The sequence below is a fragment of the Pelmatolapia mariae genome, linkage group LG22, assembly GCF_036321145.2.
Source record: "Pelmatolapia mariae isolate MD_Pm_ZW linkage group LG22, Pm_UMD_F_2, whole genome shotgun sequence".
NCBI lineage: Eukaryota > Metazoa > Chordata > Actinopteri > Cichliformes > Cichlidae > Pelmatolapia > Pelmatolapia mariae.
This window is the reverse complement of record NC_086245.2, coordinates 32,474,785-32,500,126: the sequence shown is the minus strand read 5'-3', so window position 1 is coordinate 32,500,126 and position 25,342 is coordinate 32,474,785. Positions and strand designations below refer to the sequence as shown.

The window sequence follows — 25,342 nt, the reverse complement described above, 5'->3', positions numbered from 1 at the left end:
TTCATGTTGTAGGCATTATGAACATGATTTTTAAATTGTCATAAATATAGTCTGTTTCAGCACTTACATTCAAACTAATAGATTCTTTTCATATTTTAATACATACCTCACATCTATCTGCCTGCTAGGAGACATATTTATCTCCTTTATAGTCTGTAACTCTACAACAAACTCACCTAGTCAAACAAACGTACAAACATAGCTTCATAGCAATTGTTTTGCTTCTTTCATTCATTCATTGACTGACATATTAATTCTTTGTCCGAGCACGTACCACAACCTGATCATAATATTAAATGACTTATCTAATTCCTCCTTTGCTTGTTATCATTGCCATCATTAGCAGAGGGGGAAAGAGAGACTCTCAATGAAGCCTGTCTGGTTCTAGTTAAATTAGGAGTGGCATGGTTTGCTCCTTCAATTTAACCAATCCCACAAGTCATTAAATCCCTAAAAAAGTGGCCACCTCCTCAGGGCCTGGGAGTGTTTTTTGTTTGTTTTTTGTTATGGGGGGGTAAACCCTCTGAGTCAGCTTCCTCCTATAAGAGGTCAGGAAGGGACAAAATCAGACTTAACAAAAAACATGATAAGCCTGATTGACTCTGTTGAGCTGTACGCAGCGCACACACATACACACACTTACTTTCAAATATGCAAAACATCTGCAGGTTCCAAACATAGCCGGTTCTTTGCAATTGAAAAGACTTGAGACTGGGTTACCCAGCAACACAAAAAAGCTTTCAGTGCTGGCAGTGTGGACCCGCCCATCCAGAATGTCAACTTTACTGAATACACAGTCTTCTTGAATCGATTCCTTACCTGAAACTGTCTGACTGACAGACATCGTGCTTACAGATTGCAGATCAGGGGTCATTATATGATTATTTCATGTTATCAAACAGAGTAGGCAAATCATGTCAGTCTCTGCATGCTAATTAACTGATTGTCACCAACACATCACTGAATCAGAGTTGTGACAGAAACATTAACTGACCCCAAATCCACTGATTGAAAGTACGAGCACTTTCCAGTTCACAAGTGCTTTTTTCTATTTGCGTTTAACCTAACATTCACAGACTCCAACTGATGCATGTAGGTTCAGTATCCTGCCAGAGGAACGTTTGATATGCAGGTTGGAGGAGCCAGGGTTTATATTACCAAGCTTGTGGTTACCAGACGACCTGCTCTGCCTCCTTGGCCATGGCTGCCTCTGTGCTGGGTATTATGGTCAGATATTACCACTTTGGTCTGATTCAACAATCTTATCAGTTGTTCATAAGCAGTGATGGGAATAACGGCGTTACAAGTAACGGCCTTACTAACAGCGTTACTTTTTTCAGTAACGAGTAATCTAACTAATTACTATTCCTATCGTTACAATGGCGTTACAGTTACTAACAAGGAAACGCGGTCCGTTACTATTTTTCAACAAACAGACGGTTGAAGCTGTGTTCAACATCTTATATCAGTTGCACGGAAGTAGCTGACTACGTAAGTACAGCTTTAAGCAGCTGCGCGCTCCCGTGGACGGTAATCACGATCACTGTCTAGCACAACAGCTGGAGCTAAGGGGGCAAAACAATCGCATGAGTGCTGCTGTTTGACTGAGGAAGAATAAAGTAGTCGTGGTAAGCCAATCACATGACCACTTTAAGACAAAGCAACAAGGTGACATATACCAGTTTATAAATTATGTTGATAGGCCACGTAAAACCAGAGTCATGATAAACAATATATACGCGGCGTTTTTTCCTCAATAGTTTCGTCACGTTAGCGCTAGCAAGCATTCTGTGCTTATGAGCAAAAAAACAAAACAAAACAGGGGAAGTTTTAGGAGTGACAGCGAGAGAGAGAGAGAGAGAGAGAGAGAGAGAGAGCAGAAAAAAGATAGAGAGAGTTTTGAGATGTGAGAGATTTGTGACGTTTAGCGTGTTTGGAGTGTGTAGTTAATGTGTTGTCTTGTGTAGTTAGTGTGTAGTGTTGTGGATAGTTTTGTGTTGTGTGTCAGAACAATGAGGCGACTGCTGTCTCCAGGTAGAAACAGGAGTGATACACCTGCTGCTGTCAGACCTGCAGGTATCAGGCTGTGATGTTCTCCTTTATAGTGGACAGAAATAATTTTTTTGGAGTGGCACAAATAATTTGTGTGGCATCTTATTGATGAACAGCTGATTGTTCTGTAAATAGTTTGAAATGGTTATTTCAAAAATCAAGGTAAATGGATGCAAATAAATTTGTTGTTTGCAAAACTTGTGCATAGGATTTTAAAATTGACAATTAATATTTGCATTTTAAGTTATGAAATATCATTCATTAAACATGTTTATGGTTGTTACAGTAAAAATATAACTTTTTCTACTCTGATTTTATGGTTTTTGTCTGATTTTAGATCAATTGTGTTAATACAGTATGTCAAAATGAAAACATAACTGTAAATTCAGACACGTGAGGTTGTGCTGAAAAGAATGATACCAAACAAGGCAAAGCAAATAGTTTTTAAAGGTAAAATGTGGAGGGAAAATCAAAAGTAGTAAAAAATGGCCAATTATACCCTGGACCCCAGAGGGTTAAACGTTTTTTTTTTTAAGTAACGCAATAGTTACTTTTCAAGTAATTAATTACTTTTAGAATATTGTAACTCAGTTACTAACTCAGTTACTTTTTTGAAGAAGTAACTAGTAACTATAATTGAATTACTTTTTCAAAGTAACTTGCCCAACACTGCTCATAAGTGAACTTTGCGTGTTCTTTTCAGAGACAAGAGGCTTTCTCCTGACACTTCTCTAGAAGAACATATTTGTATTTTGTGTTTTTCTAATTGCACTGTCATAAACTTTAACACGCTAAACTCTGGTTAGTGTGCAAACTAAATGCTGGGAAAAAAATGTCTGTAATTATTAAACTTTTAATGCCACGCTTTTATTAATCTACTATAATTAAAGGTGAAAGTCTGCACTTCCATCACATTTTAAAAAACCTCTTATAGTGGTGTAAATGACCGCACAAATAAACACCTTTTGACCTTTTGAGATAGATACACAAGGGCGTAGATTTGGTTCTGGCATTGGTGGGGACGAATGATTCAACCACCGAACCCTGCCCTGTTTCTTTCTTTTTTTTTCCTTTTTGTTTTTGCTTCTTAATAAAAAAGAGGAGAAATATACTTGCCTACATATGCTATTCTACATGCTTTTAAACCATTTAAAATCACAATTCATAGTTTTATATGTGAATTATATAATGTTAAATTACTATTAAACAAATGACTAAGTATTTTAGACTTTAGTTTACTTCAGCTATATTCCATATAAATCAGGTATCATACAAAAATAAAAATAGCTTCAAATACAGTCATGACAATAAAAGAATATGACTTGAAGGACTTAACAACATTACTTCAGTTATAGTGCACCAACATCTCTGATACATTAGCACTAAGGGAACACTGAATGACCTGGTGGTTTTTGTCCATAAAACTACTCATCTAAGATTACCACAAAGTAAAAGATCTCTCAGCAAAATCATGCAACAGTTTAGGCACACTGTTGCCCCGATCAAATCAGTGAGCTGGGATTTTTTATTCTAAACATGAACTACTGTTACAGCAACAGACATGGACTACTGGTGCCCCACACAACAACTCAATGTCCAGTATGTGAAGGAGCCAAACACATGCCTTCTCCTCTTGTTAACTGAGATAAACTGCTGGCATATTTGTTTTACATCTATACTGTCCAGTCTCTCCTGGTGAACATGGCATACAGCAGCATTGTTTAATCTCATTTGAGTCATTGTTAACCTTAGCCATCTTTTTAGTCTTCTGAGAGCACTGAAGCTTCTTTCAGCCTGAGTACATGCGTTTTATCCTCAGATTAAAATTATTATTCTGTGCTTGATGTGCCTCACCTTTGGCCCTGGCTCCTCCCTCTGACTGCACTAGGACATACTGCCACCTGATAAAATAACACATTGATTCGTGCCATATAAAAAGTGAGACATGTCAATTCAGATTCTTTGTCAAATATACACCAATGAATCAATTTACATCAGCAGCCTAACAACTGTCATGATAATAAATACTAGTTAATCTATAGCACCAAAACATCAGTCAGTCACCTGTGACCTCGCCTCTCCACCTCTGTCTGAGCTGCAACATGGCAGAGCTGCCTCTGTCACCTGATAAATAACAGTGAGACACTCCACATACATGCAGTCACACATGTGCTTCAAATACAGTCATGAACCAACAAGTCATCATCCAATTCCACCTGTGATCTTGTGTCACCATTACTCTCTGAGCTTTGTGTTGGTTCTTCTGTCACCTGACAAATAGGACATACATGACAATAAGAATAAAATGTGTAGCTGCTTCAGTGTTTTTGTCACTTTGTGCAGATCTTGACGCATAAGTAATGTTTGTAGGGTGAGTCCATTTTTAAAACAATTTGTGCAAACTGCACTACAAGTTGAAATATTTGCAAAATCACGACTACCTCATGATATTTTGTCTCAAAAATGAACCCTATGAATATGTCAACACTATTAGGATGAAATTATTGTGTCACCAACATTTTAACGTTAGACATATAATTTTAAGAGCCTCTGTAAACTAATATCCTGGCTTGCTCGAGGCTGCCGTTTTCTCTGACAGTTTCAATCAAAATTAGAAATGCTGCTCTGAGACTGAGATAACTAATAGTGCTGCCTGTTGTGCAGTTAGTTTCCAAAACACGTTATTCATGGTTACATACAATTTTAGACTGATGTGGGCCAAAGCCTAGCATAGCCTGTAACGTTATTATGACGGACACATTTTATGAGTGAACTTGACTTTAAGTGACTTACAGGTTTCTTTGAAAAATACTTTCTTATATCCAGGTTCTTCCTTTTTTCTACCGTCCTCCTCTCCTCCTTGCAGGTCCAGCGCAGGCTTGCCGCTGCTAAAACTAAACAGAGCTCCCTGAAAGGCACAGCCAATCACATTGGCCATATTTGTCACATGAGGTAGGACTCCAGTAGAGAACGTAATTTAACTCTTTCTGCACCGCTGGGTGAATGAGACGTTGACAGATCGTTTTTTCTTTCTTTCTATCGGGTTTGTTTTTCTTTACTCGAAGAGATCAAATTATTGGTGGGGACAATTCAGTAATCGCTGGATATTGGTGGGGACGTGTCCCTTCCGTCCATGCCAAATCGACGCCCTTGTAGATACATATAACAAAGTGGTCATTATGGTTAATACAGGCCTAATGCAGTAAAAACTGCTTTTTTTCTAGCCCTCCCACACAGCCTTTAATCTTTAAAAGTTAAACATTTAACAGCTGGGTGAGTGGAGACCTGATGCAGGCACTGAAAATAACGTGCTGAAGTTAACAGTCATTTCATTATTTTGTTGTTAGTATGATTACACATGGATTAAACATAAAGATTTGATTCCACACAGTCTGGCAAATAAGAAGGCAGACTATCTGTCAGTGAGAACAGCTTCATTTATTTACTCAATATTCCTGTCGTACAGTAATAATAACAAGCATTAGGAAGGAATTCAGGGAGAAAACATTTCAAGTGAAGGTGAAAAGAAGAATTTTTCCAGTGCGTGGTTTCTCATATGTAAACTGTGGAGAAAGCAGCTGTGGATCAGCGTCACAGTGGTCTTCCTGGTGCTCACAGCTCAGACTTCAGAAGCTTCTTAGCTTTCTGCATGTTGCTAACCACTGAGGAAGAGACAGGAAATGTTTAATTACACAGTGTAAATGGATGCAAGCAGACAAAAACTGCATTGTGATACAAGTACGCGTCACAGCGTATGGGCTGCAGCACTTACAGAGTTTGATGTCACTTGGTTCATAGGCATACATGCGGTTGGCGTAGCGACCAGTGATGTCAGCCCTCACTGTCATTGAGGGGTCTGTGGAGAAATTGGCGCTGGGTAAGTGAAAAAATGCCAGTTGTGTGCATCAAACTATAATTTCATAATATTTCACTATAAAATATCAGATTTTTAACATTTGATATGTTGTCTCTGTAGTATATTCATTTACATAATAGGTTATGATAGGCGAGGATTTTCCACAGCACCAATATTTTGGAGACATGGTTGTAACTGATATACAATACAGCTAATTATAGTTAATGTAATTTCCTTGAGAAACATTAAAAGGATTCAGTGCAATAAAACACACTGATAGATGTAATAGTAGCTACCAGTCTATATAAAAGATATGTCATAATCTCAAGCTCTTACCAACAAAAATGAGCCTAGGAACATACTGGCCATCAGGGGACAGATGTTTGTCTGTGGTTTCATACTGTAGGAGAAGCAAAAGAACAGTTTTTTACAGGCACCGTAAACCTACGTGCCAGTGCTGAACCACAAAATGTAATAGTGTGTATGTGTATGTATGTGTGTTAAGTGTATTCCTTAAAATGTAATACAGACTGAAAGACTTTAAAATACTTCATTTTGGCCAGGTGTTATAACCTACCACCAGATTAAGGACGATGAAGTCCTCATCAAGGATTTTTTGGACCTCGTTATCCTCGGAGAAGACTTTCTTCAGCGCTGTGGGAGAAAATTGACTTTAAGTTTTATAACTCGGATGTGTAGAGAACAGCACCAGGATGACCAAGGTGACATCACATATGAACAAACGCACAAGGGCTCAGTCTTCAAACAGAACAGATCTCCTTCTCGCTCGAACAAACACAGTGAGTAACTTCAAACAATAGCAGCTACTTTCTCTTTTCCCCCAGAGCTACTCACCCTGGCTGTGTGGGCAGTCTTCAAGGTGAAAGATGACCAACAGGGGCTTGTTCCTAAAATACCAACCAGCCCATCATAAGCTTCAGCAAATTTTAGAGTTAAGCCAAAGTTTGGACTTTTATTTTGAAACTATGTCTTACTTTGACCTGGACCAGTAAAGACCCTCCTCATAAGTCTGAGCCCATATCAGCTGATCACCCCATCCTGCACAGACAAAGACACCATTAGAGATAAGTGCGTCCTTTACCTCAGTAATACTGGGCTTAATGCGTGGATGAAATAACTCATATACCTCGAGACAGAGTCTGTGGGACCCTCTTCCCACTCTTGGGGATATATTTTGCAGCAAAGGTAGAGGAAATGGCTACCAGGACCAAGAGCACAGACAGCGCTGATTTAACCATCTTTAGAGTTTTCCTGAAACAGCAAACACAAACCAGTTACAAAATCTTTCCTCTAAGAAATGCATGCCAGTTTTAGACTTGAAGCATCAGCATTTTTGCTAAAGGAACTGCATTCACACTTCAGCACATGAGCTGTTAAAACTTGCAGTAACAGAAAGGGAAGCAAAACTGAAGAGACACTTTTATAGAGAAGACTATTTTAACAAAAATACAGATACTTTTGTGCTTTTTCTTTTCCTGTAATGAACATTCCTCAGTAAAGTTTTAGCTATGACATGGAATTATTTCACATAGTAGAGTATTCACACAAAAAAGGTTAAGGTACAAAGCTACGGCAACAAGTTCTTTAGCTTACCTGTTCCCGAATAGTCAGGTAGAAAATGTGGGCAGATCGTGGACTTGCACTGTCTCTAGCTTCACCTGTCCTGTATTTAAGTACCTGTTGGCTGAGAGCCCACCTTCTTCCCTCCCCCACTTCTCTGTGCAGGAATGCCAGAGTGACGCAAAAGTTTGTTTGCCAACCAACTTCATAGTGAAAGTAGATAATTTGCATTTTCCGTGTGTATGAACAAAGACATCCTGTTGTAAGATCATGATTTAAACATTTTATGTTGGGACTCAACACACCCTTGTCAACCAGAAGAGAACTTGATGGAGCAGCACCTTTTTAAATAATATTAAATCAAAATTTGAAAAGGAATAAGAGAAACTATTTACAAATTAAGATTAAAAAAAGATATTCATGTAGCCATATTTGTCAGTAAGCAATATCTGAATTTTTAAGACGATATAGGTATTCAGTTATTGTCAAATCACGGTTTGTGTTATCGTTGTAGGGTCTTTACCTTACAATATAAAGGCATAATTTGGTGCATTTAAATAAAAACTGAATTGAATTAGAGTGTTTCCTTTGGCTACTACAGTAATAATTAGTTTGATGCACATTTTGCACAGGTGTGATCAGGATGAGTTGGGCTGTTTGGCTTCGATCCATGGCCAAGTCAGCATTAAACGTAGGAAAGCGATCAGAGACTGAATGATGATTGGTCTGCATGTGATTGGTTCAGAGCACAAAGCAGCAACTTGATATCCTCTTTGCTGCAAAGTAGACTGCTGTTATAGTCATGCAGAGCATGAATGATGCTTTGCATGAAAAAAAATGATGACCTGAGCCTTTAGTTTTTCAAAACTAGGACTTGTTAGCAGACAAGAACTAATTCACAATGCACAGAGGTTTGTATCCTGCCTGTTTTTTATCTCAGAGCATCTCAGCCGTCGCCTGTGCACTGCAGCGGGGATCTCATGGTCACCTAGCTGCTGTCAATAGCAGCTTTGTTCAGGTTCCAGCCATTCTACCTCTCTGATTGAATCAGCCCTTTCACCACAGATCTGCCTGCAGTTTCTAACAGTCCACACACACTTGCTCTCCTCTGCTCAGTTCCAGGAAGTAGAGTAATGCATTCATTTGAGTTCAACAACATTTTTCTTTATGGGCACTAACATATCATAATATAATATGAGATAATATGAGAAAATTTGAATTTGCATTTTTATATTCCAGTAACAGACATATTTGGTTTTTTGTCAAAATACTGAATACTAAAACTTTTCCACTCACCGTAACTTTTTATCTAAGCAGCTTTTGTGTAGCTTAAAACAAATGGTTTCTATCTAAGCTGATAAAATTGGTATTCATAAGTCATTAATAGACACAGTTCACGGGTTTCCAGGTTTATGAATATCCTCTTCTACCAGGATGTGCTCTTTATTCAATCAGGACCCACTGACCTGCTGCACTGACAATTTTAATCATTACACGATAACATGTACATGTACACATTTAGTTATTTATTTGTTTTGTAGTGGGGTAGAACAACAGATGACACAGGACCTGACCAAACAGATTTTATTAGTAACGTACATCAACTTTTGGTGTGATTAAGAAAAGGAAATTGACATTTTCCCTGTTTTCCCTCGTGTCTCTTGTTGCTGGTGCACTTTGTGTCAGTCGTGTGTGTTCTTCTGTCTGGGTGTGGTGCTCCTTTTCTGCTCCTTCAGCCAACTCACCTGTACACCTGAGACTCATCAGCTAATCGTGACCTGCAGCATCTGTCTCAGCTTAGCTCTCCAGTTCCATTGTCCAGTTCACCTATTGAACTAACACAATGGCTAATTCTGGCCGCTCTGAGGGTCTTCGTGTTATTCGACCTTTTTTCGTAACTCCTTGTTTCCCTGTGTGTCAATGACTTGCACCGGCAATGTGAGAAAGACTAACATTTCTTTTTGTGACCAGTTGAACCTCATAGTCATCATCATGGCTTTTTTGCCATTTGCCATAGTATCTTCTAAAAGCTCCCATTTAAACCACCATGAACATATCATCATATCTGTTGTATTGAAATGGATGCTAGTTTAGAGCTTTCCAGTTGCATCAAATCACCAAAGACAGATGTAATGCCAGAAGTGAACAGGGCCTATTTCCTTAGCTTCCACGGAATACATTCATATATTCAGTTCATAAAATTAAATTCATTTTTATTAATATAGTACTGACAACAGTCACCTCAAGGGGCTTTTATATTGTAGGTTAAATAACCTACAGTGTTAGAATTCCACATCTTAGATCCCAACAGAAATACTGAAGACATATATAAATTCCTTCCACATATTAAATGCCAGATATTTTTAAGGCCTTGGTGGCTATTCAAACCTTTGTTCTGGTTTTATCCATTTGATTTCTCTGTCCACGTCTTCTACAGTTAATTTTCTTTTTCCTTTTGGTTATTATTAACATTTTCTTGTTTTTTGTTTATTTTGTTTTTGAAAATGACAACAAAAAAAACAAAGAACTGAATTAAAAGGGGATAAAACACATATCAGTGACTGAAAAGGTGCACTCCAAACAACTATCCTTTGAACATACAGCATATGGCAATACCAATCTAACGAGATTTCACTAAAACAAAGACCAAAGAAAATTATTAATTAAGAATAAATATTAAATAGAGAGAAGAACTGAAATATATGAGAAAATACCTCCATTTTGTATTGATTTGCCTCAAAAATTGACAATCATTTTTTAACTTTTACATACATTGTCGTCACTATTCCAGAAATGTACCTCATTTAGAAGATTCCATCTTTTTTAAATATCTGACCCCTGCTTTTTGAACTCACCTTTTCTTATGTCTATTGAATTTCAAACAACCTCTGAATACATTTTGGGGAGAGATTATTTTGCGCTTTGTATATTATCATAGCAATGTTGAGATCAGCTAAATCATACAATTTTAAGGCATGCAGTTAAATGAATAATCCATTGGTTGGTTCATAATAATCTTGCTGTGGCTGCAAAGTAAGTACAATGTAAACTATTGGAGTAGTATGTAGTGATGGGAAAGTAATATTGCAAAAGAGGGATGAAATTACAAAAGGAATGTCAACTTTAGCTATGCTTTGGCTTCATTGATGTGACCTATGACACCCAATCCAGAAGCAAACAAGCTTATCGGTGTCAGTGTTCTCAGAAGTCTCTGGTTGTAGGGCAGATCATCTACTGATCAGAAGGTTGGCGGTTCGATCTCCGGCTGCTCCAGTCTGCATACCAAATACGGGCATGATACTAACCCCAAGTTGCTCTCTGGTGCATCCATCAGAGTATGAAGGTTAGACAGAAAGCACAGAAAAAAAAATCTGTAAATGACACATAGTGTAGAAAGTGCTTTGACAAGGCAGATGGCCTGAACCAAGCCACATGGGCTCTGCACAGTGTGGCAGGTTGGTGAAGAGAACCAGTTGTTGAAAGGGTGAGAAAAGTGAGGATGCTGGAGGCAGAGTAGAATTGGAGCTGGGTGAGGTTGGTGGCAAGTTAAAAACAGGTCAAGGACCTCAGGCACAGGGAATCAGGGTGTTACTAAACAGGTCAAATAACACAAAAAGATTAAAGTATACATGGAAGTGAGTTTAGTGAAAGAAGGGAAGTAGAGCCCACAGACCACATTTCCAAATGTAGACCCAAAATACAGATCTGTAGATACTTCAGAAAGTGCAACATTGCATTAGTGTTTAGAAAATAAACACTAATGCAAATCCAAATTCACCAACTGTCTTTAATTATGATAGCTCCCACATAGTCATTTATAAGTTCTACATTTCTGAAAACTGTGACCTCGTTTCCCTCAGTTTTGTCTCAAACATCTTTTCTAGGATTATCATCTGCTAAAGCTGTCCTCAAAAGACATTCTCCAAGAAGTGCTTCAGAAAAAGCATTCCTCTTATGATTTAGTGTCACTCAGCTTTTGATTCACCTTTACTGCTTTGCAGCTTTATTTTATGTGACATTCCACTTGCATGTGAGGTCGTCATTCATTTACATTGTTCTTCTTTGCTTTTACCCTGACTGCAATTTTCTGTTGAAATCTTCTGTTCCTTGACATAGCACTAAATAAATGTTTTCCGTGTTTCTTGCAACAGGATGTGGAAGCAGCTTAGTGATGAGGTGTCCTTACTTCAGCTCCCTCTATTGCCTTTCACTCCTATGTCTTTCTATCTTTGTGTGGTCTATACACCACGGTCAATATTTGCACTAAAGGGCAGGGTTAAAGGCCACTCCTCGTAACACTTCACTCACCAGATGCACTCAGCCCTGCCCTGATAACACGGATCTGACGTCAGCTGTCTCCACACAGGATAGACCTGCTTGAACAGGATGTGTTTTCCTGATTTAAAATGAAACACCTAAACTGACAAATATTCCCAAGGTGTTGTTCATCATTTTATAATGTGAAAGATTCTGTGCAGTACAGAAGCACATTTCACTCAAACCGCTTGTTGTTCACATCAGTCACACTTCAAGGGAAAACACAGCAACACTTGCTCAGTATTTAAACATTTATTCAATACACTGTGTACAAAAGAATTCAACTGAAAATGAATGTGTATGAATTTATTCATACAGTTCATACCTTCACGAAAAAAAAATGACAACAAAACCAAAAAAAAAATCCTGAACCACACTGTCAAATTTATATATATAAAAAAAATGTAGAGGGTGAAAAGTTAAAAAACAAAAACAAACAAAAAAACCTCTTACAGTCCCACAAGAGACACAAATGACTGTTTTCACAGAAAACACATAATATAGGCGACCCACAGAGGGACTCATCATTCCCATCTTTAACACTGACAACACAAACCCCTCCTGGATTTAGATGAGTACAGAGGTGACAGGCAGCGGCTCTTCTGACAATAGCATAGCATGTTGTGATTGCCCCACCACGCGCGCGTGCACACACGTGGCTGAACCGATGAGCTCAAAGCTTACATATGACACACTGCTGTTGGAGAAAAGCAAAAGCAAAGCAAAGGATCTACTCAGATCAGCAGAGTTCATAGCGGCATTTTTCTCAGGGGTAGGCAAACTCAGGCGGTTTAAGTGTTATGTTTCTTTACAGGCCCAGTTTTCAAAAAATATTGATGAAGCCAAGTTCAGCTGGTTTTTCTAAAGTTTTGTCTCATGCAGGAAGGGAAAACATTTCCAATTCTTCTGTACAAATCTTACTGATGATGCAACAAAACTAGAGAGCAACACTATAAGAAGGAAATGAAGTGGTGTGCTGAGTTGGACGTTTTCATTTGGCCAACTCTGTTAATGATTTGGAAAGTGACAAAGCAGACAGGCACCAAGCTGCAGCAATTCAGACGTAGTGGGGACACATGGTAGCTCAATCTCACTGTTAAAAATGAACACGATAAAAACAAAGTCACATCAGTGATCATCTCACAGCCTTCCAGTCATTCATTTACAATCTCTTGTCTTCTCTCTTCTTGTTCTGTCACAGACTCTTCAGTTACCGGCAGCAAGACTTCAGACAGCTTACTGTTCAGGAGAGACCATCCTGGTCTTTCCATAATTGTCTAAAGACAGAAGTCCTACATTAATTGGATCGCCGTTAACAGCTACTCTAGTGTCTTTCAGTTATTCCCAGGCTGATGGCAACATCACCTAGTGGCCATGCTGTGGGTGCTGATTATGTTGGTTGTTAGCGGGGTATTTGGGGGGCAGTGGTGGTCCATTAACACCAGGGTGGTAGAAAGCACAGCTGCCCTCATACCTGCAGCTTCCTTTCATCATGAAGTGACGACAAACAGGCCTCTTGGACATGTCTGCCAGGAGAAAATAGCATTAAACGGATGATAGATTTAAGGGTGAAGTATGTGAAACAAAGAAGGTGAGAGCAGCAAATTGGTTACTATTATATGACTCTTCTTGTATTCAAGGTTAGTACATTTGAGTGAAACATACTCTAAATACTTCTGCACAGTCTGCAAACTTTGCAGAAAATAAACACATTTAAAATAAGACTTGAAAATAAGGTACCATTCATATTGTTGTGTCCTCCTCCTCTGGGACCTCCTCGCCCTCTGCCTCTAAATCCTGGGTCTCCTCCTCCTCGACCACGGCCTCCTCGGTGAAAGTGCCCCCCTCTGTGGGGCCCTCCTCTCATCGAGTCATCTCCCCAGTAGTTGCCGTCTCCTCTCCCCTGACCGGGCGGTGGTCCCATCATGCGTGGGCCTCCACCGCCACTGAAAGGTGGTCCGTGGTTGTGAGGGGGCGGGGGGTGGTTAAACCGAGGACCACCGGGTGAACTGTTGGGCGGGTAGCCACCATTCATGGGCATCTGCATGTGCATGGTGTTCATGCTGTTCATGCCTGGACCATGTCCCAGCAGACCCTGGTTGACTGCAGAGAAAAAAAAAGAATTAGTAAGAAACAAAATCAGGTCAGTGGACACGACCCTATGGTAACATATTTAATATAACAATTTAATTTAACAGTTAAAGATGAAAATTAATTCACCTGGTGGAGGTCCACTCTGGTTCTGGTTCTGATTCTGAGTCTGCTGGAGGGAGCCCAGTAGCTGTTTAATTTTATCGGAGAAGTCTGGCTGCTTTATCAATTCTTCAGTAGACTGGTTACCAGAGGGCCCCTGATGATAGACAGTTGTCATTAGTTACACTTGCCAGTAACAACAAAAAGAAAACTTAAACCAAGTGCAGAGATATTTTACAAAAACTACCATAATTAAACCTGATTTAGACGTTCTATAATTAGAAAAAATGCTATTTTGTGATTATTGTCCTATATTTACCATTATGGATGACAGCAGTTCCTGTATATTGACAGAGGGAGGCACAGTGTTGCTGACAATGTTGGAGGCTTGTGGGCTGCGGGAACTGTTGTTCAGGTTACCAATGAGATTGGCCAAGACAGGCGGCAGTTTGGCACTCTCGCCAGAGCCTGGTTGTGACGTTGTGTCCATAGGTTCTACGTAGCCATCATCCAGCATTGACGAGTCCTGGATTGGAAATCAGACTGACAGCTTAGTAGGCTGGTAGTACACATGTAGAATATGTAAATGACAAGAAATAGAATTGTAGAGAGTGTGTGTATTTTAGTGAGCCAACCTCATCGAGTGGGATGAGACGGGGGGGCATGGGTTCATACGGCTCTGGATCTGGTTCGTGTGGACTGTCAGGCACACTGATGATAAGAAAGGATAGAAAACTGTAAACACCAAATTCTTGTTTTAATAAAAGGACAATTTCACTTTTTGGTATGAACATGGTGAGACTCATTTCTTAGAGTGACCTAAAGTGGCTTTTCCTCATTTTCTCTCATATCACAACAATGGCGGATGCCCATACTAAGCAAGACCAAAGCTTCTAATATGAAGAAATGTATGTAAATAATGCTTGAAATGGTAATCTCAGGCACACAACCGAGGGCATAGCAGCACACATACTGTTTAAATGTCTTCTTCTACTTTCTCATCTTTTTGGCATCTGTAATGCACAGCTTGATCCTGGAAAAATGCACTTACTAACCACCACGGATACATATGCCCTACCTCTCTTTGCTGAGAAAGATCTCTTGCAGAATGCCCATTTCACGGTCTCTTTGGGTGAGTTTCTCTGTGCTGTTTGCACCCGGAGTAACAAGACTGCCAGCCAGCGTCAGGGGTCTTGGGGGTGTCCAGGGGACTCTTTCTTCCATGGTATCATGGGAAAGCCGACGAGCCATTTCAAATGTCTGCCGGTCCATCATTAGCTCTCGTTTTGCCGCCTCACCGAAGTCCTTAATTTTGTTGACATTGACTGTGAATTAAGTATAATAGCATTAATAGTTAATTTTTTTTGATGATTTACAGACCAACTGTAAAAAGTCAACTCAAACACTTTGGTATTTGAACCCTCCAGCTTTACCTCTTTCTGTCTCATCCAGATCAAAGTAAAAGTAGTGTTTGAGCTGCTCCTCTTCAGCCCAGTGAACAGTCTTCTTCTTCTTGCCTTTCTTGGTCAAGCTTTCTTCTTCTCCACGTGGCTCTGCCAGAGCATTTGGTTTCTCGCCTGTAAACAAGACCCAACAAGGAAAATATTTTATGCTCTTTTCCAACAAAACAAGAAAACACACTGGAGGCAACATGTGCTCATTACAAATCATCATCCTCATCATCATCTTCAATAACTAACCATTATCAGAGGGCTCTGGGTCCTCAGAGGGAACAGGGGTCCCAGGCTGCTCAGGTTCCTGGTTTTCATCTGCAGGAGTGCTGGAAGCAGCACTTTCTGGAGATGCTGGTTTTGTAGAAGATGCAGAATATACAGGTTTGCTGTCAAATGGGCTTGCCTAAAGGAGACAAGGCAACAGTGGTGAGTATCTGGTGAGAAAAACCAACAATTCTGTACAGTTTCTGTGCCTCACACAACAACAGATTAAAGAATTCTATACAAATTAACAGAAATACAGCAAAACAATGTCTATAATTTTCTGTCAAGCAAAAACGGACTAATTCTGGGGATATTTACATAAAATACAACAATAATTTTAAAAATGACAAAATTACTAAATTAATTAAGAAGAAGAACAACAAGGAAACAAAATCTTGAATAAAATCTGAAAAGAGGTCAAGGTAGTGAGATCCATCACTACCTTGTTAGTTGTGGGGGAGACCACCTTGGTACTAGCTGTAGTGTTAGCACTAGGTTTCTTTTTCTTGATCTTGATCCCGGGAACTGGGGCAGAGTTCAGAGCATCTAGGAAGCCAGTGCACTCCATTGCTGCAGGAAGAAAAAAAAACAAAAAAAAAACAAGATTACTGATACGTCACCGTCATGTCCTTGTATTTAAGAGCAAAAATTCTTCTGTGGGTATATGTGAACTCACGTTGTGCGGGAATGATTTTGACTTTGATCTCCTTGGCGGAATTGGAGGGTGTATTTAGAGGTTTATACTTTTTCTCCTGAGGTGGAGCATCTCCTGAGCCAGAACTGTAGATGAAAAAATGAACACAAGAAGAAAAATGTTAGTACTACAGTGTTAGTACCACCTGAGGGCACCAGTGAGAAAGCTACAAGACTATCATGCTTTGCTCACAGAACAGGCTGTTGTGGAGGTGCAATACCTGTGTCTTTTGAGGACTGGAGGCTTGATGTTGTACTTGCTACCCAGCTGTGGGGCAGCAGGCGTCTTCTTAGGAGGGGCTGGGTTGGGAGGGTCTCCGATTTCCAGTCCTAAGTAACATAAAACACTGATGCTCACAAAGAACTTAAACAATTGCATTTTATTTATTTAGTACAACTTCAGAACAACAGTCCCCTTAAGGTGCTTTATATTGTAAAGAAACCTAGTTTTAGAAAGAACCCCAACAATAACACGGACATTTATGAGCAATCATTTGGCAACAGTGGTAAGAATAAACTCCCTTTTAACAGGAAGATTCCCTTATGCGAACCAGGCTCAAGGAGGGGCAACCAACTGCTGTGAAAAGTTGGTGAGGGAAACGACAAAAGCAGAGGGAGGCAAAGAAAGACGAAGAGACAGGACAAGAAACACACTATTGGAGAAAGAGCCAAACAGCTCTCCACCTTTACCTATGGAGCGAATCTTAGTGTGGCTGGGTGCATGAGCTTTGGGTTTGTCCTTCTTCTCCTCATCTCCACCTTTTTCCTTCATGTCACGCACAGGCACCTTAGTCTCCTCTTTCTTCTTTTTCTTATCTAAAAAAGACATATAGAAAGTCTTCAAATCTGATGTGTATAGGATACTTTGATGCCAAAAAAAAAAAGTAGATCTGTACCTGCAGGAGAGGTGGTACTGCCTGAGACACTTTGGGAGCGGATTGTAGCCATCCAGCCATCCACAAGCACAGCAGCCAATTTCCTCAATTCTAAAAACAAAAGACATTGGAATAAATAAATAAATTGAAAATACACTGCTGCCTATATTTAAGAGGTTTCATTTCTAATGTAAAACTAACTCACCCTCAGTCTCCGCACTCTTGCTCAGCTGCTTCACCAACTTGGCAGTATTGTTCTGGGACAGATTAAAAGCAGGTTAGATGTTATTGTTTCTCTATAGATTACAACTATAAACACAACAATAAAAAAATACCTGTTTTAGGTGATCAACTTTAAGGGGTAACTTCTGCAGTGTTAGCAGGATAAGCTGAAGTAGAGGAGAGTTGTTGGTGGTTTTGGAGTAGGTGAGCCAGGCATTAAGCAGCTTGTAGCCACCAACTCTGATAAACCTAAGTGAAAGAGCGAACAACAAATTATAGAGAAGGCATGCAAGGATAGACAGAATTTGAATAACCAGCAGGTTTTGCCACAACACTATTTTACTGGGACAAATAATTAAAAACAACAGTTGGGTAAATTACACAAACACAAAATTGTTCTATAAACCTCCCACCCCAATTTTAAACCTACACTCCAGAAAGTACTAAAACAACTTCACACAGCTCTATTCATGCTACAAACAGGGATGTGTATGCTGACACAGTACATATGCAAACATTGACACACGTGGTGGCACCTCAGGGCAGGGTGCTTGGTTGTGTTTGGATGAAAAATATAAGAAGTCCAAAAAAAAGTGTGACTTGAACTGAAAGTTAACAGCTATCATACTTTTATCAAGTCCGGTGCATGAGAGTAACAGAATATAAACTGGGACCACAAAATGCGATTTACAGCATACCTGTTAAGAACATCATGGGATTTCGTCTGCAGCAGGATGTTCAGGTACATACATCTACTGACCATCTTAGTTGAAGCTTTCATCAGGCTGCATTGGAAAAAGGTGTTTAGAAATCATTGAGTTAAAGTCCTGAACTAAAGGTGTTGTTAACAGTGAATGCATATTCACATTTCAATTTCAGTTCTTTACCTAAACACTTTTGGGACTCCTTCCAGACTGCGGAGCTCTCCATCCTTGCCCAGCAGAGCCTCCACACCTTTCAAAATCTCTCTTGGGTCTACTGGTCCCCCTGCCATACCCTAAAACACAATACTATATTAAATACACTCATCTACATCACACAGCTGTATTACATTTGTGTTATATGGAGATGTTTTGTCTGTCGTAATAAGTATCACATCAAGTGTGGGCTATTTGTCTGCCAGATAGAAAAACAGGGCACCGTCCAACAGAATTCCAACCAGACTGTCTTTTTGACTTTTGACTAAGACTACAACCACTCACCCCTACACACACGCGCGCTTCTCAGGGACACACATTGACAACTGTATTAATCAGATCCCTTAAAATGTGTCAGAACAACAAAGTTACAGCAGAGTCAATCACCAGCCACTAAGACATTCAGATTCCACTGGTCCTACAGCACCTCAGAGGATGACAGCACCAACCTGTTCAAGGACATTCCATCAAGAACACACGTGCCACCATATACCAACAAGGCCCTATTATATCCACTGTACTGCACCATTCCAAAGGAGGCCTCTATGACCAACTATCTAAGAAATAATTTAAATGTGTGTGTGTGTGTGTGTGTGTGTGTGTGTGTGTGTGTGTGTGTGTGTGTGTGTAGAAACACAATCTGAAACACAAATCACCAAGTACAAACAGTCAGTAGCATTTTCTTGCAGCCATATAGCCATAAAGGCTATATGTGCTGTGCTGTCTTGTACTTGAGGTGTTTGGAGTACCAACTGCAGTAAAGTAGTGACCAGGCCGGGTCACTGCTACTTGCTCTTCAGTACCACAGGGGGTCTGCTCTCTGGGACTTTCACTTGCAGGACAGCACATTGCCATAATACTTTCATTTTGTGTGCGAGGAAACCCTGTTTATTCCATTTCAAGCTACAATTAAAGAAGCAGGAGCAACGCAGACAACTATGCACATTTATAAAGTTCATGTACAAAGCTTCACACCTGCCATTAATCGTTTTTTATTTATTTCAATAATTCACTATTAAAATAAAAAAGAATATTGAAAATCTATTTACCTTGGTATTCATATGCTTATTTTATCATACATTTCCACTTATGTATCACAGCTATATAAAATAGTTCAAAATATCCAAAGAGAGTACTTTTAAGTAATGCTGAATATGACTTATCAGTGTCTGTTTTTAATAACATACATCTATCACAGTCATATTCATTTGTGCAAAAAATATAACTTTGTAAGAAAAAGAGAAAACAAATACTTTATACAAACAAAATCTACTGTCATTAATTAATTATGACATCTAATGACAAGGTGAATGGTACAAAGATTATATTCAACGAAAAAATAAAATATGATTAAAAAGAACTGTATGAAGAATGAAATGCTTGGAAACTGTGACATTAGTTTGTTAATCTTCACCTGTGGTCATGTGATCATAGTGTCAGTTTCTCTGTACTGGATTATTCTGTTTTAATGAGATAACTGACAGTTGTCCCAGCCAGAAGGCACAAGTCTAGCCACTTACTGCCACCTATAGGTTAGTTTGTTTTTGCACATTGGCACTGCACTCTCTGTAGTAACAACACATTTTAAATGGAAACACCTGTTAAACATCACATGAAGCTGTCACAAATTAAAGTGACTGTAAAGTTTAAAGGTGCTGGGTGTTTACTTACTTTTCATCTTTGAAAAGTGCAATATGAGCCAAACACAAACAGTGAACACTCAAGCACATATGAATGCTCCATTGTTTTAGATTATTATTGTGTTAATCTGAATAACCCTCAAATGATTCATAATATAACTGCTCGAACTGACCTTTATAATAAGCATGCACTTTATTTTCTTTCAATGCATTTCGTAATGAAACATTTTGCCAATTTATGGAAATGTCATGATGTGAGGAATCAGTTAGGTCTTACCCGCGTAACTGTTGTAGTAGAAGTTTTATATAGTCTCAGACCTCCACAACACTGCAAATAACTCAAATCCTGTAAATGTCACAATTGTTACACATATACACACAATCAGTGGTTATACATGACCCTGGTTCCTGGTTCAGGAGGAGAAGCAGTTTTGCATAGACATACTGTGGTGTTACTACACATCACCAATACCTTATGTAAAACAAATGTATGGCTGCTTTCTATGCCTATGCTTGGAACAAAAATATTGTCACTGTATCGTTCATGATTACTCAACAGATGGTAAATTGAATATATTCAATCAAGAAGCCTCAGAAGAAATCGAGCAACAGTGTAAAACGCCCTCTGTTATATAAGGGCAACTGAAGCAGCCTATAAAAGGCTGCTTCTTAACCTGAAATCTGTCACAGCAGAGGGCAGGCCTGCTCCTGCTCTCAGCTGCTTGACGAAGGGGAGGGGGGAGGAGGAGGAGGAGGAGGAGGAGGAGGAGGAGGCTGCCCGCTAATCAGAGCACTCCCTCTGTTAACCACTTCGGCGACAACCCAGCTCCTTCACAAACAATCGCTGTCACAGCGAAGACCGTACTGATGGAATAACACAGCGAGCACCATATGCGTATCAAAGTCAGACAATGCGATGGCGTATGAGTCTATACTTGATCTACACAGCCGTTTGCCAAATACTCCAAATGTAGTTCCGAGGAAAACACGGCTAGCCCTCGGAGCTGTCCCGAGGACAAAAAGCAAATCGCAACTAGTCCACCATATTTGTCAATCCTGTTTGTTCGCCGGTCATCTTGCAATCTTTATCCTCAGATTGCCGAGTACCTGGTTTAGGCTTTTCGTGAACTCCCTGTGCTATAATTATCGTCATTTAAACACACACGCATACACACACACACACAGTGCTTCACAAAATGTCCACAATCCTCAAACTAACGCAATCTTTATGTATAGATTGCGGTGGGTGTTCGTTCCGTGGATCAGCCCCTACAAAACAAAATCTGGCAGGCAAAAAGTCCGGCTTCATGATCTGGAAAGTTCCCTTCTGTGCCTACGGCAATCTTTATGAACAGATTGCTTATGGTTATTTTACGAATTTTCCAGTTATATCTTTATTTGTATAATTACTCAATTCCGTCTCACACACGAAGAAACGGAGCATTTTGCTTCCGTCCACGTTCCTGTGTGAGCTCATACTACAAGTCTATGCTCAAATTATTTGCTAAGAACCAAGCTAACATACGGTGCCTGCTAGCCAGCTACCGCTAGGTAGCCTATTGTCTACGACTAATTTCATTTGAGGAATTTCAATTCAACTTCAAAATCAACTTACTATTGATAATATAGATCCTCAGCGTCTCGGGTATATTATATTGTGCTTTTAAGGCACTTATAGATCCTATTTAAATAATTTTATGTCTTCAACCTTCATGGTTTTAATATCAACTGAAAAACTTCTTGTGGGTGGGGCTGTGATAGCTAAATGCTAGCCTTTCCTTCAGGAACAAACTGGAGGCAAAAATAGTAATCAAATGTCCATTACTTGAAGAAAAAACATGAATTTGAGTTGTTCAAAGTCCTCGACGGCTCAGTCTTCGGGAAAGCAAATTCATACCTGAAAAACACACAAAAAGCGCACATTTAATTTCATTTGTTTACAAAATTCCCACCCCTCATCAACATCAACGTCCTTGAATGTTTTGTTTTATACACTCAGCAGTAATTTCGCATTAAGAGCTGAACAATGCGTCGAAAATAAGCCCCTCTGTTTTTCTGACTTGACTTACCTTTGACCAAATCCAGGAATAAGCGCGTGTAGGAGGGATTTACCTTTTATACTACGTGACGTTTTTAACGTCACAGGAAACGGTTTTTTTACGTTTTCGATGAAACAAAATGGAGGATAACGGTCGTTCTTTGCCAATCAAGGACAATATGGCGCATCTCACATTGTTGGAAATCTAATTTTGAATTACTCCCCGTAATCGCCATTAATGCGTTAAATTTTTGTATAATTCGAATCAGACAAAACTACATCAACATATTTTATCGACAAACCCCAGTTTTACTGATTCTTTGATATATAAATTTAGTAAACAATATTCCTTCAAAATGGCGACTAGTCTTTTTGTTTGTCACGTGCTATAGATGTCACATGTTCGTGCTAACGGGAACGCCTCATTTTTAAAATAATCATCTTTATTCAACTAATTGAAATGAAAATGGCAGGATTGAGTTTTGCATCAACTAAGATTGATTTATTACCGAAATGATTTAGATTTAGATTATATACTTGAGAAGCAACTTAACCTTTCACCTTTTACCTCTAACCCGGGTAGGATCTGAAAATGGCTACCTCCATGAAGTACATCGCGACGTTGTTATGTCGTGTGTCGCCTTTAATTTCGTATTCAGTTCGTCAGTATCAGGTATTATATTTCATTAAAATGTTCAACGATGTGACGTGCTGACTAACCCATTACATGTATGGTCGAATATTAAGTGCGGGGAAAATGCTGGATGCTGCCTTGTTGTGCAGTACCGCTTTTGTTAGTGCTGTGGTTTTTCTACCACATAGACATTGGTCCTAGGGATATCAGATATTTGTTTGTAAGTGAGGCATAATAATTAAATGAAAACACTAACACTAATTGATATTTTGAGTTCATGTTTTTCATCACGATAGTGGTTTAGCTGGTCTTTAGTTGGTGTATGCTCCAGTATAGATCTATATCACGCTGCTCCTGCCTTGGGGGGTATTTTTTAAAAATAATTTTACAGCTTAGTGACACTTCATTTGATTAAACTGGGGTTGATATACAAGTTATTTAGAATTAGAATCTAAACAGTTTTTCAAAATTCTCAAATGGCTTTAGGCTACATTTATGAAAAGGACGTTTTGATGTTTTAGTGGTGTGATGAGGTAATTTTCTTGTGCTTTCAGTCCCGTCTACAGAGGCTACCTGCAAGGACATGTCTTTCTTTGTCTCCATTTATACATCCCAGACACTCGTACTGCAAAGCAGCATCGCTTCAGGACGAGGCTGTTGCTCAGGCTACTGAGGCTTTAGCCCGCTACAAGGACAGGCCTTGGGATTACCTGGAGAGTGAAGGTAATTACCTTCACTAAGGGAAAATAAGTGTTGTCCCTATAGGTACCTCGACAGACGTGTTGCCTTCTGTCCAAATTTGTGATCTCATTGCTTTTCCTTACCCTGACAGAGTATATTGAAAGGTATGGAAGCAATCCAGTGTGGGCTGACTACAGGAGGAACCACAAAGGAGGCATCCCCCCTCAGAAGACTCGCAAGACTTGCATTGTAATATTTGTTTTTTGTTGTTGTTGTTTTTTAACCACAGATCACTCATGTTAAGATTGTCAAATAAAATAACCAGGGCACTTCTAACTCTAGAGAGGTGACAAGATATGTGGAAACCCCTGCCCAATTTGTCGTGATCCAAACATCATCATTCACCATCAGGTGGGTTACTATGTTGGTCTCACACACACCAACTAAGGACTTGGAGAATATTGAAGTTTTCTGTATTGAGCCGGAGCTTTTGGGCCAGATTTTATTTTATTTTTTAAATAAATAATATTGTTATTATGATGTGAACAGTTTTTAGGTTGGCGCATATCGGCGACAGGCCAATATCAGCTGTAGTTTTATTATACATCATCAGTCATCAACCTTTGCTGCCAAAACACTACGTTTTAACCCAACAGATTTCATGGACGTGGTTGGCAAAAATAAGTTGCATGTCTGATTTGTCTGCAGATCAGTACTTTCATTTTTTTGACACTAATGAAAAGAACAAAGCAGAATGAGAACATTTTGTCAGCTACTTCTCTCAGTAATGAATGTCATGATCATGGAGTGTCTTTATGACAGTTTGGTCATAACCATGCACAGTAGCAGCCTGCTGGAGATCATTTTGTAGGACAGTGGTCCTCCTCATACAAAGGAGTAGATACTGGTCCTGTGGCTGCATTGTTACTCTGCTATGGTCCTCTCCAGCTCTTCATGTGTAAAAAGTGCATCATCTGTTGGTAAGCTGCAATTTTTTTTCTTGCAGAATGTCAAGTTGTTGCAGCAATTCATTAGTCCCCACACTGGAATGGTGTTGGATTCCACTCGAACTGGTAAGTCATAATACCACCAATGTTAGAAAGTGTATTAATGCAGCAGGATGTTCCACTCATGTTCTGATGGTTCTGCCGCCTTCAGGTGTGTGTATGAAACAGCAGAAGAAGCTAAATGAGGCAGTTAACACAGCACAAGATCACGGTAGGTAAATCGTGATTGCCTTAGCTGCCACTCATCTCCACCAGAGCACTTTTTTTTAAATTTATAGCACTTTATAACACTTATACTGCACTTTATAGTGCATTTATAACACTTTTTTAAATAAGCACACATTCTTGCACTAAAGTGCACTAATCTTTTCTAGTGCAACAACTACCATCTTCTGTGCAACCCATCTGGATTTGTCTTTAATTTCCAGCTTAGCTACATGCTAGGTAATTGGCTCAGTCTTAAAGTATAGTTTCAGGCTACAAGTTAAGAACTATGACCTCAAATGTAGTTTTATTTGCTGTTAGAAATAAAATGAAATGACATGAGTGGTAAGTTATAGCTACTGATGAGAGAACAAATACATAATTTTAAAATAACTCTTCTCTTCTAGGCTTACTTCCTTTTCAGATTCCATATGTGGAATTTTCAGGGGAGGACTATTCCAATTCCCATGATGCTGTGGGCTCCACACCACCACCCTCATCCTTAACTTTAGGTGACAACTGGTATAAATGGTATGGGGAAATACTTCCTGATGAGAATGAAGTGGCTAAAGTCAAAAAGACATATAGGGCTTACTTAAAGTGATCGAGGCACTGATCATGCTGTCACAAAGAGAACCTATTGCAAAAATTAGTTTGTTTTTAGCCCTTGTGATGTTTGTTCTACAGGTGTGCACAAAGTTGTACAATAAACCA

The 25,342-nt window shown here is 39.3% G+C and overlaps 3 protein-coding genes across 4 annotated transcripts; 1 reads left to right on the top strand and 2 right to left on the bottom strand.

Moving 5' to 3' along the window:
• Positions 1-5,524: 5,524 nt before the first annotated feature.
• Positions 5,525-7,632, bottom strand: agr2 (anterior gradient 2). The gene is made up of 8 exons (XM_065469934.1): positions 7,523-7,632; positions 7,056-7,180; positions 6,904-6,967; positions 6,764-6,816; positions 6,486-6,562; positions 6,245-6,308; positions 5,825-5,908; positions 5,525-5,714 (listed from the first exon to the last, which is right to left on the bottom strand). Exons 2-8 carry the CDS (start codon positions 7,165-7,167, stop codon positions 5,665-5,667), a joined length of 504 nt encoding a protein of 167 aa, XP_065326006.1. The 5' UTR covers positions 7,168-7,180; positions 7,523-7,632; the 3' UTR covers positions 5,525-5,664.
• A 4,411-nt stretch (positions 7,633-12,043) lies between these two features.
• ppp1r10 (protein phosphatase 1, regulatory subunit 10) lies at positions 12,044-22,154 on the bottom strand. Of its 2 annotated transcripts, XM_065471414.1 has the most exons (19): positions 22,134-22,154; positions 21,680-21,961; positions 18,395-18,504; positions 18,206-18,292; positions 17,621-17,756; positions 17,491-17,542; positions 17,307-17,396; positions 17,101-17,226; positions 16,632-16,740; positions 16,394-16,497; positions 16,160-16,287; positions 15,700-15,856; positions 15,433-15,576; positions 15,078-15,324; positions 14,635-14,710; positions 14,319-14,525; positions 14,027-14,156; positions 13,547-13,909; positions 12,044-13,332 (listed from the first exon to the last, which is right to left on the bottom strand). In XM_065471414.1, exons 3-19 carry the CDS (start codon positions 18,499-18,501, stop codon positions 13,172-13,174), a joined length of 2,424 nt encoding a protein of 807 aa, XP_065327486.1. In that variant the 5' UTR covers positions 18,502-18,504; positions 21,680-21,961; positions 22,134-22,154; the 3' UTR covers positions 12,044-13,171. The 2 variants fall into 2 exon arrangements, with proteins under 2 accessions (XP_065327486.1, XP_065327485.1); XM_065471413.1 differs by lacking the exon at positions 22,134-22,154 and having other exon boundaries at positions 21,890-21,961.
• Positions 22,155-22,628: 474 nt separating this feature from the next.
• Positions 22,629-25,340, top strand: mrps18b (mitochondrial ribosomal protein S18B). The gene is made up of 7 exons (XM_065471410.1): positions 22,629-22,775; positions 23,291-23,459; positions 23,569-23,666; positions 23,760-23,828; positions 24,424-24,490; positions 24,576-24,635; positions 25,036-25,340. Exons 1-7 carry the CDS (start codon positions 22,695-22,697, stop codon positions 25,230-25,232), a joined length of 741 nt encoding a protein of 246 aa, XP_065327482.1. The 5' UTR covers positions 22,629-22,694; the 3' UTR covers positions 25,233-25,340.
• The last annotated feature ends 2 nt before the right edge of the window (positions 25,341-25,342 follow it).